The sequence below is a fragment of the Lolium rigidum genome, chromosome 5 (assembly GCF_022539505.1).
Source record: "Lolium rigidum isolate FL_2022 chromosome 5, APGP_CSIRO_Lrig_0.1, whole genome shotgun sequence".
Taxonomy (NCBI): Eukaryota; Viridiplantae; Streptophyta; class Magnoliopsida; order Poales; family Poaceae; genus Lolium; species Lolium rigidum.
In genome coordinates, this window is record NC_061512.1 from 50,954,467 (window position 1) to 50,966,019 (window position 11,553).

The 11,553-nt window shown below is 42.9% G+C and overlaps 1 protein-coding gene across 1 annotated transcript; it reads left to right on the plus strand.

The window, feature by feature from the left end:
• The first annotated feature begins 1,075 nt into the window (after positions 1 to 1,075).
• Positions 1,076 to 11,284, plus strand: LOC124655949. The gene is made up of 7 exons (XM_047194773.1): positions 1,076 to 1,248; positions 1,345 to 1,697; positions 1,869 to 2,062; positions 8,839 to 9,036; positions 9,217 to 10,434; positions 10,590 to 10,853; positions 10,961 to 11,284. Exons 1-7 carry the CDS (start codon positions 1,076 to 1,078, stop codon positions 11,282 to 11,284), a joined length of 2,724 nt encoding a protein of 907 aa, XP_047050729.1.
• The last annotated feature ends 269 nt before the right edge of the window (positions 11,285 to 11,553 follow it).

Genomic DNA, 11,553 nt, shown 5'->3' on the forward strand with positions numbered 1-11,553 from the left:
TTCACCTTCTTGTTGACCAAATCCTAGGAGAGATGAGAAGTCCAAATGGGGTCCTCACCGGTTGGGCGGAGAAGCCCGCTTGCTCTTGGAGCGCCACATGCTCGTGCTTGACGCGGAGGGTGCCATAGTGATGAATATCCGCAAACTCCAAGAGGTTTCCTTGATCCTTGACCACATGGACAAGAAGCTTCATGACACAGGGAGCATAAGGAGGCACTTTCCTCTCCATCACTGCATAGTGGAGTTCTTCAAAGATGAAGTCCATGGCAGCAATCTCTAGATAGTCCTCACACCCCTAGCCATTGTGGAATACTTCGAAGGAGTGGGCGAGGAGGTTCACGAAGCCGCCACGGAGAGCATCATTATTCCCGACACTTGGAGAGATGTGAACCCACTGATGCGAACTGTCCAGGGGCGCAGGCAGACGGACAATGCCCCCCAACATGCCAGCGCAGGACTCTATTTTTAGAGATTTGAGACAAGGAGGAAGTGAATGCTCTCTTGCTACTGCTCCTCCTGGCTCTGTTACATTTTTGGAAGTAGTGGCTTGTGATTTTGGGAGCCCATCCAGCTGACATGACATGACTTGAACATTACCACACCTCGAAATTAATATGGTCTTTAAGGATGGTGGAAGATATAGAACCCCTGGTAGACTACGACATCCAGCTAAATACAAAAATTCCAAACATGGACAAAAGTGATTCATGGAGGAAATGACGCAGAACTACCACATTACAGGCGATGATGTCTTGAAACTACCAGCATTGGGCTTGGCGACACTTAACTACCAGCTCTGAGGTCAGGTCGAGACGTGCGGCACTGATCGGTCGAGTTTAGCGGTTAAGCCATGTGTTGGACGGAGAAGGACTGACGGCCGTTAGGGCAAGTCTGTACAGTGGGTCAAACGCACCCGAATAAGTCCGACCGCACCCGAATAAGTCAAACGCAGTCTCCCTCGTCTGTGTCAATAGAGTGTGGAGGTGGCGGCGGCGGGGTGGAGGAGAACGGCGGAGCTCTATTCGGAGGGCGTCCCCGTTTCGTTAGATATGTGCTGTTCGGGCTGGACTTCAACATGGGGGCCGTGGATTTGGACTCTGGAGAGGAGAGGGATTCCAAGGAGGTGGAGGAAAGCTCACCGGAGGAGCAGGACCCGCCGCCACCTTCTCCCTCTTCCCAGTTGGCGTGCTCAGTGGCGGGCAAGAGCCACACAGAGGATCCGCTTAGCCACTACCAGTCGCCCACCAGGTAAGATTTCTTTCCTTTCTCTTAATTCTGCGGATGATTTCATCAAGGGTTCTTCCGATTTCTCCGCAATTAGCGATGAACACATGTTTGCTGTAGAAATAGGCCATCTGATGACATGTGGGAGTTGTATTTTCAATTCGATGGTGCGAAGTTTGTGCAAATCAGTATGCCCCGTAGTGACATTAGGTTTCTGAATTTACTGTCTGTCATGGAGAAGGAAGGATACGGCATGTGTGATTCCTTGTACTATGTAAAAGATGAAGGGGAGGGACTGAATGGCCTTGCTCTGGTTGATAGAAATTTGAAGGTGGAAGAAATGGTTAGGAAGTATGAACATGCTAGGAAATTGGTTCTGACAGTCATGAGGGACAAGAGAAAGCTATCAATTGTGGTTTCTCCAGTGAAGCCCTTTGGGAGAGGCAGATCACCTGATGAAGATGAAGTGGATGGTCATTATCCAGAGCATCCTTTGCAAACATTGCATCCTTTGCAGACACAAACTAATGAAAATGAATGGGCACAAGAAGAAGCACAATAGGATGAAGATGATGATGGAGGAGAAGCATCCGATGGCAGTGACAGTTTTTGGTATCCATGCAACTATTACTCTGTGGGTGCAGAAGAAAAGACGAGAAAAGAGGCAGAGGAACTTCAGAAGACAGTAGCTGAGTTGAGGAGGAAGAGAACTGATCCTTTGGAGCACTGTGAGGGAGAAACTGATGTTGAAGACATATTTGACACTCCATCTGTTAATTATGAAGACATGTTGTCACAGATGCCAGTGAAGAAGAAACCCAGGAGGCAGGGCCTGATGGCGTGTAAAACACACGTCCGTTGGGAAACCCAAGAGGAAGGTGTGATGCGTACAGCAGCAAGTTTTCCCTCAGTAAGAAACCAAGGTTATCGAACCAGTAGGAGTCAAGGAACACGTGAAGGTTGTTGGTGGCGAAGTGTAGTGCGGCGCAACACCGGGATTCCGGCGCCAACGTGGAACCTGCACAACACAATCAAAGTACTTTGCCCCAACGTAACAGCTGAGGTTGTCAATCTCACCGGCTTGCCGTAAACAAAGGATTAAATGTATAGTGTGGAAGATGATATTTGTTTGCGAAGAACAAGAAAGAACAGAGTTTGCGATAGATTGTATTTCAGATGTAAAGAATGGACCGGGGTCCACAGCTTACTAGTGGTGTCTCTCCCATAAGATAAACAAGCATGTTGGGTGAACAAATTACAGCTTGGGCAATTGACAAATAAAGAAGGCATAACAATGCACATACATATATCACGATGAGTACTATGATATTTAATCGAGGCATTACGACAAAGTACATAGACCGCTATCCAGCATGCATCTATGCCTAAAAAGTCCACCTTCAGGTTATCATCCGAACCCCTTCCAGTATTAAGTTGCAAACAACAGACAATTGCATTAAGTATGGTGCGTAATGTAATCAACACAAATATCCTTAAACAAAGCATTGATGTTTTATCCCTAGTGGCAAAAGCACATCCACAACCTTAGAACTTTCTGTCACTGGTCCTGCATTCAATGGAGGCATGAACCCACTATCGAGCATAAATACTCCCTCTTGGAGTTACAAGTATCAACTTGGCCAGAGCCTCTACTAGCAACGGAGAGCATGCAAGAACATAAACAACATATATATGATAGATTGATAATCAACTTGGCATAGTATTCCATATTCATCGGATCCCAACAAACACAACATGTAGCATTACAAATAGATGATCTTGATCATGATAGGCAGCTCACAAGATCTAACATGATAGCACAATGAGGAGAAGACAACCATCTAGCTACTGCTATGGACCCATAGTCCAGGGGTGAACTACTCACACATCAATCCGGAGGCGATCATGGTGATGAAGAGTCCTCCGGGAGATGATTCCCCTCTCCGGCAGGGTGCCGGAGGCGATCTCCTGAATCCCCCGAGATGAGATTGGCGGCGTCTCTGGAAGGTTTTCCGTATCGTGGCTCTCGGTACTGGGGTTTTCGCGACGAAGGCTTTAAGTAGGCGGAAGGGCAGGGTTGGAGGAGGCACAGGGGCCCACACCATAGGGCGGCGCGGGGCCCACCCTGGCCGCTCGGCCCTGTGGTGTCGGTGCCTCGTCGCCCCACTTCGTATCTCCCCCGGTCTTCTGGAAGCTTCGTGGAAAAATAAGACACTGGGCGTTGATTTCGTCCAATTCCGAGAATATTTCCTTTGTAGGATTTCTGAAACCAAAAACAGCAGAAAACAACAACTGGCTCTTCGGCATCTCGTCAATAGGTTAGTGCCATAAAATGCATAATAATGACATAAAGTGTGTATAAAACATGTGAGTATCATCAATAAAGTAGCATGGAACATAAGAAATTATAGATACGTTTGGGACGTATCAAGCATCCCCAAGCTTAGTTCCTACTCGCCCTCGAGTAGGTAAACGATAACAAGGATAATTTCTGAAGTGACATGCTATCATAATCTTGATCAATACTATTGTAAAGCATATGAGATGAATGCAGCGATTCGAAGAAATGGTAAAGACAATGAGTAAACAATTGAATCATATAGCAAAGACTTTTCATGAATAGTACTTTCAAGACAAGCATCAATAAGACTTGCATGAGAGTCAACTCATAAAGCAATAAATTCTTAGTAGAAAGCTTTGAAGCAACACAAAGGAAGATATAAGTTTCAGCGGTTGCTTTCAACTTCAACATGTTTATCTCATGGATAATTGTCAACACAAAGTAATATAACAAGTGCAATAGGTGAACATGTAAGAATCAATGCACGCAGTTCACACAAGTGTTTGCTTCTAAGATAGAAAGAAGTAGGTAAACCGACTCAACAATAAAGTAGAAGATAGGCCCTTCGCAGAGGGAAGCATGGATTACTATTTTTGTGCTAGAGCTTTTCATTTTGAAAACATAGAAACAATTTTGTCAACGGTAGTAATAAATCATATGTGTTATGTATAAGACATCTTATAAGTTGCAAGCCTCATGCATAGATTACCAATAGTGCTCGCACCTTGTCCTAATTAGCTTGGATTAACATGGATTATCATTGCATAACATATGTTTCAACCAAGTGTCACAAAGGGGTACCTCTATGCCGCCCGTACAAAGGTCTAAGGAGAAAGTTCGCATTGGATTTCTCGCTTTTTGATTATTCTCAACTTAGACATCCATACCGGGACAACATAGACAACAAATAATGGACTCCTCTTTAATGCATAAGCATTCAACAACAGATAATATTCTCATAAGAGATTGAGGATTAGTTGTCCAAACTGAAACTTCCACCATGATTCATGACTTTAGTTAGCGGCCCAATGTTCTTCTCTAACAATATGCATACTCAAACCATTTGATCATGAAAATCGCCCTTACTTCAGACAAGACGAACATGCATAGCAACTCACATGATATTCAACAAAGGTGTAAAAGTTGATAGCGTCCCCAGAAACATGGTTACCGCTCAACAAGCAACTTATTAAGAAATAAGATACATAGCTACATATTCTTCACCACAATAGTTTTTAAGGCTATTTTCCCATGAGCTATATATTGTAAAGGCAAAGAATAGAATTTTAAAGGTAGCACTCAAGTAATGTACTTTGGAATGGCAGAGAAATACCATGTAGTAGGTAGGTATGGTGGACACAAATGGCATGGTTTTTGGCTCAAGGATTTGGATGCACGAGAAGAATTCCCTCTCAATACAAGGCTAGGCTAGCAAGGTTGTTTGAAGCAAACTCAAGTATAAAATGGTACAGCAAAACTTAGATATAAACATATTGCAAGCATTATAAGACTCTACGCTGTCTCCTTGTTGTTCAACACCTTAACCAGAAAATATCTAGACTCTAGAGAGACCAATCATGCAAACCAAATTTTAACAAGCTCTATGTAGTTATTCATTAATAGGTGCAAAGTACGTGATGCAAGAGCTTAAACATGATCTATTTGAGCACAACAATTGCCAAGTATCAAATTATTCAAGACATTATACCAATTACCACATGAAGCATTTTCTGTTTCCAACCATATAACAATGAACGAAGCAGTTTCAACCTTCGTCATGAACATTAAAAGTAAAGCTAAGAACACATGTGTTCATACGAATTAAACAGCGGAGCGTGTCTCTCTCCCACATAAAGAATGCTAGGATCCGATTTTATTCAAATAGAAACAAAAACAAAAACAAACAGACGCTCCAAGTAAAGCACATAAGATGTGACGGAATAAAAATATAGTTTCACTAGAGGTGACCTGATAAGTTGTCGATGAAGAAGGGATGCCTTGGGCATCCCCAAGCTTAGATGCTTGAGTCTTCTTAAAATATGCAGGGATGAACCACGGGGGCATCCCCAAGCTTAGACTTTTCACTCTTCTTGATCATATTGTATCATCCTCCTCTCTTGACCCTTGAAAACTTCCTCCACACCAAACTCAAAACAAACTCATTAGAGGGTTATTGCATAATCGAAAATTCACATATTCAGAGGTGAAATAATCATTCTTAACACTTCTGGACATTGCACAAAGCTACTGAAAGTTAATGGAACAAAGAAATCCATCAAACATAGCAAAACAGGCAATGCGAAATAAAAGGCAGAATCTGTCAAAACAGAACAGTCCGTAAAGACAAATTTTTCTGGGGAACTTAACTTGCTCAGATGAAAATGCTCAAATTGAATGAAAGTTGCGTACATATCTGGGGATCACGCACGTAAATTGGCAGATTTTTCTGAGTTACCTACAGAAGGGGCTGTTAAATTTCGTGACAGCAAGAAATCTGTTTCTGCGCAGTAATCCAAATCTAGTATTGACTTTACTATCAAAGACTTTACTTGGCACAACTATGCAATAAAATAAATATAAGGAGAGGTTGCTACAGTAGTAACAACTTCCAAGACTCAAATATAAAATAAAAGTGCAGAAGTAAAATAATGGGTTGTCTCCCATAAGCGCTTTTCTTTAACGCCTTTCAGCTAGGCGCAGAAAGTGTGAATCAAGTATTATCAAGAGATGAAGCATCAACATCATAATTTTCACAATTTGTCACATTAGGTATCTTAGATGCTCCATTATCCATAGTTGTACTAAGGGCTTTGTCAATTTTAGGCCTATAATAATTTTTTGGCTTAGGCACTTTAGAGACATACATGAACTTTTGCTCCTTACCCACATAAGTAAGAGAAGAAAAGTTGAACCCAAGGTTCCCATAGCTTCTTCAAGTTCACTAATCCTATGGGTTCGATTATCATGAGTAGCACAAGTTTCTAAAACGGCAATTCTCTCATTGATTTCACTTAGTTTTATCAAGTTTATCAGTGTTATTAAGTAATATTCCCAATTTAGTCTCAACACTTGGAAGATTCTTCTCTATGGCTTCCAACTTTTTCATGACATCTTCAAGAGAGATATCAATTTTAGCTTCATTAACAGGCGATATTCCAACTAGAATCTCAATAATGCAACTAGCTTCTAAAGCAGGAGTGCCTAGGAAATTACCTCCCGCAAGAGTATCAAGAACATACCTATTCCAACTAGAGATACCAACATAAAAGTTCCTAAGTAGTATAATAGTGGAGTGTTTCTTAATGCACCTATGATGAGCATCGCTAATTCTATACCAAGCATCTTTAAAACTTTCTCCCCCTTGTTGTTTAAAAGAACGAACTTCAACTTCAGGATTACTCATTTTTAGCAGTAGTAAATAAAGCAAACTAAATAAAGTAAATGCAAGTAACTAATTTTTTTGTGTTTTTAATATAGAGAACAAGACAGTAAATAAAGTAAAGCTAGCAACTAATTTTTTTTTGTATTTTTGATATAAAGAGCAAACAAAGCAGTAAATAAAGTAAAGTAAAACAAGACAAAAATAAAGTAAAGAGATTGGATGTGGGAGACTCACCTTGCAGCATGTCTTGATCTCCCCGGCAACGGCGCCAGAAAAAATGCTTGATGGCGTGTAAGACACACGTCCGTTGGGAACCCCAAGAGGAAGGTGTGATGCGTACGACGAAGCAAGTTTTCCCTCGCAAGAAACCAAGGTTATCGAACCAGTAGAGGAGTCAAGGAACACGTGAAGGTTGTTGGTGGCGGAGTGTAGTGCGGCGCAACACCAGGGATTCCGGCACCAACGTGGAACCCGCACAACACAATCAAAGTACTTTGCCCCAACGTAACGAGTGAGGTTGTCAATCTCACCGGCTTGCTGTAAACAAAGGATTAAATGTATAGTGTGGAAGATGATGTTTGTTTGCGAAGAACAAGTAAAGAACGTAGTTTGCGGTAGATTGTATTTCGGATGTAAAGAATGGACCGGGGTTCACGGCTTCATCGGTGGTGTCTCTCCCATAAGATAAATATCATGTTGGGTGAACAAATTACAGTTGGGCAATTGACAAATAAAGAAGGCATTACAATGCACATAAATATATCACGATGAGTACTATGAGATTTAATCAGGGCATTACGACAAAGTACATAGACCGCTATCCAGCATGCATCTATGCCTAAAAAGTCCACCTTCAGGTTATCATCCGAACCCCTTCCAGTATTAAGTTGCCAACAACGGACAATTGCATTAAGTATGGTGCGTAATGTAATCAACACAAATATCCTTAGACAAAGCATTGATGTTTTATCCCTAGTGGCAACAAGCACATCCACAACCTTAGAACTTTCGTCACTCGTCCCGCATTCAATGGAGGCATGAACCCACTATCGAGCATAAATACTCCCTCTTGGAGTTACAAGTATCAACTTGGCCAGAGCCTCTACTAGCAACGGAGAGCATGCAAGAACATAAACAACATATATATGATAGATTGATAATCAACTTGACATAGTATTCCATATTCATCGGATCCCAACAAACTCAACATGTAGCATTACAAATAGATGATCTTGATCATGATAGGCAGCTCACAAGATCTAACATGATAGCACAATGAGGAGAACACAGCCATCTAGCTACTGCTATGGACCCATAGTCCAGGGGTGAACTACTCACACATCAATCCGGAGGCGATCATGGTGATGAAGAGTCCTCCGGGAGATGATTCCCCTCTCCGCAGAGGTGCCGGAGGCGATCTCCTGAATCCCCCGAGATGGGATTGGCGGCGGCGGCGTCTCTGGAAGGTTTTCCGTATCGTGGCTCTCGGTACTGGGGTTTTCGCGACGAAGGCTTTAAGTAGGCGGAAGGGCAAGGTTGGAGGAGGCACGGGGGCCCCACACCATAGGGCGGCGCGGGGCCCACCCTGGCCGCGCGGCCCTGTGGTGTCGGCGCCTCGTCGCCCCACTTCGTATCTCCCCCGGTCTTCTGGAAGCTTCGTGGAAAAATAAGACCCTGGGCGTTGATTTCGTCCAATTCCGAGAATATTTCCTTTGTAGGATTTCTGAAACCAAAAACATCGAAAACAAAGAATCGGCTCTTCGGCATCTCGTCAATAGGTTAGTGCCGGAAAATGCATAATAATGACATAAAGTGTGTATAAAACATGTGAGTATCATCAATAAAGTAGCATGGAACATAAGAAATTATAGATACGTTTGGGACGTATCAGGGCCCTACTCTGAGATCACACTCCCAACTAGAGGAACCTGTCAAGGATGAATGGGCTCCATCTGATGAAGAAGATGGCCTAGGTTTTCTTGCAGAGGAGGATGATGATGGACATGAGTCTCTGCCATTCATGCAGCCAAAGGGAAGAAAAAGCAGGGCCAAGAAACAACCAGAGAGGACATGGTATGATGAAAACAGGGAGAATCCTGAGCAACAATTCATGCTAAGACTTTGTTTCAAGGATGTTTATCAGTTCAGAGAAGCACTGGCAAGGTTGCACATTACTCAGGTTAGAAATTTCCACTACCACAGGGACACACCTAACAGAATCATTGTTTGGTGCAAACCTGAGAAAAAGCTGAAGTATAAATGCAAGTTCTATATGTGTGCTGCCAAGATCAAGCATGAGAACACATTCTGCATAAAGAAGATGCATTTGGAGCACAGTTGTCCTACTGAACCTAAAGATAGCAGAGTGGATTCTAGGTGGCTAAGCAATGCATATGTCGACAAGTTCAGATCAGATCCCAACACTTCCATCACAACCTTAGTTGACAAGGCCAAGAAGGATTTTGGTGTTGATGTCCCTAAGAGGATGGCTTATAGAGCTATGACTAGAGCAAGAAATGTGGTAATGGGAGATCACAAGAAGCAGTACCATAGATTAAGGGATTATTTGCAAACTGTTATTGACAGAAACCCTAGATCAAGGTGCATAGTTACCACTGTCACTGGACCAACTGAAGATGAGCTAGAGGAAATCAAGAAAGGGCAGCAGATATTCATCAGTGAGCAGCCAAGGTTCCATGGCCTCTTCTTCTGTGTAAATGCTGCAAAGCAAGGTTTCCTTGATGGATGTAGACCATTCCTTGGCTTGGATGGTTGCTTCACCAAGTTAACTACTGGAGCTCATATATTGGCAGCAACAGGTAGAGATGGAAACAACAACATTTATCCAGTTGCATGGGCTGTTGTTGCAAAGGAAGACACCCAAAATTGGCAGTGGTTCTTGGAGCAGCTGAAAGAGGCACTTGGTGGTGAACAGGGAAAATTTGGCTACTACACCATCATGTCAGATAGGCAGAAGGGTTTACTGAAAGCAGTGACCATTGTCTTTCCAAATTGTGCTCAAAGGTATTGCCTTAGGCACATTTATGCCAACCTCCAAACAGCTGGTTTCAGAGGAGAATACCTGAAGAAATGCATGGACAATGCAGCCTACTCTTACACAAAGCATGGATTTCATTTGGCCATGGAAGAGATGAAGAAACAATCTGAGCCTGCTTGGGCATGGCTGACAAAGATACCAGTGCAAGCATGGGCAGGGTGGGCCATGGGCACCAACTGCAAGACAGATTTAGTAGTTAACAACCTAAGTGAGGTATTCAACAGGTATATTCTAGATGTCAGGAACAAACCAATTGTTACCATGTTCACAGGCATATATGAAATGCAAATGGTTAGGCATGATGGAAAGAGAGAAGGAGCAGACAAAGCTAGCTGGGAAATTGCTCCTCACTATGCAGAGAAGCTAGAATTAATGAAGACTTTCTCCAAGAAATGTACTGCAATTAGGGCAGATGTTGGGCTGTGGCAAGTGAAGAGTGGTGACCACACATATGAAGTGAACTTGGACAATAAAACTTGTGCATGCAGGAAGTGGGATCTATCTGGATTACCATGCAACCATGTTGTGAGTCCTATCTACAAAGCAAGGTTGCATCCAGAGGATTTTGTTTCACACTTCTTCAGAAAGGAAATGTACATGAACAGCTATACCCCAGTATTCTATCCCATGCCCAAGAACATGGCTGGACCAAGACACAAACCCCTGACATAATGCCTCCTGGGTTCAAGGACCACATGAAGGGGAGAAGGCAGGAGAAGAGGACGAAGAACAAATTTGAGGTTCCTAAACCTAAAGTTTCATCTAGGATGGCAACTGTTAGGTGTGGGAACTGCAAGCTGCAAGGACACAAGTGGACAAGCTGCTCAATGCCTCTAAGGGCTGATCTAGTAATTAGGAAAAATAACCACAAGGTCAATTCACTTGCAATTCTACTTTTCCAATCCATGCATGAAGTTATGTACTGCTTTTCTAATTATATCCATTGATTATGCAGTCAACTAGGAGAATGCCAGAAGAAGCTTCAGGTGCAGCAGGACCAAGTGCAACAACATCACCAAGTGCACCAAGACCAAGTGCACCAGAACCAAGTGCAAGAGCAGCTCCAAGTGCACCAGGACCAAGTGCAAGAGCAGCTCCAAGTGCAGCAGCAAGATCAGCTCCAAGTGAACCAGCAAGGCCAGATCCAAGTCATGCTCCAAGAATGATGGGCTACTTCACTGCTGGTGCTAATGCATCAGCTGGTAGAGATGCATCAGTTCCTCCCCTTGCTACATCAAGGAACTATGGTGCACCAGGTCAAACTTATGAAGAAAATTAGATGACAATGCTATGAGTTTGATTGTAATACAGTTAGGAAGTGAACTATGTCAAAAACTGCTATGTTGATGTCATTTTGGTTGGGGCAAAGTAGTTGCCAGTGAACTGTTATGTAATCATGTCACTTTGCATGATTCTTTTGTGTCAAACATGTATGACATGCTATCTGTCCTAATTAGAGTAATGAATGTGTCTTTGGATGATTCTTAAGATGGCAAGGTCTCGACATCGAGTCGAGACGATGTCGAAAGCACCTCTCTATGTTTTAAG

Excerpts from the sequence above, each read along its gene's own strand:
- LOC124655949 (XM_047194773.1), top strand. The coding sequence starts at position 1,076 with ATGGGGGCCGTGGATTTGGACTCTGGAGAGGAGAGGGATTCCAAGGAG. Across the intron at positions 1,249-1,344 it reads CACTACCAGTCGCCCACCAG|AAATAGGCCATCTGATGACA; the intron begins GTAAGATTTCTT and ends TGTTTGCTGTAG. Across the intron at positions 2,063-8,838 it reads CCAGGAGGCAGGGCCTGATG|GGCCCTACTCTGAGATCACA; the intron begins GCGTGTAAAACA and ends GGGACGTATCAG.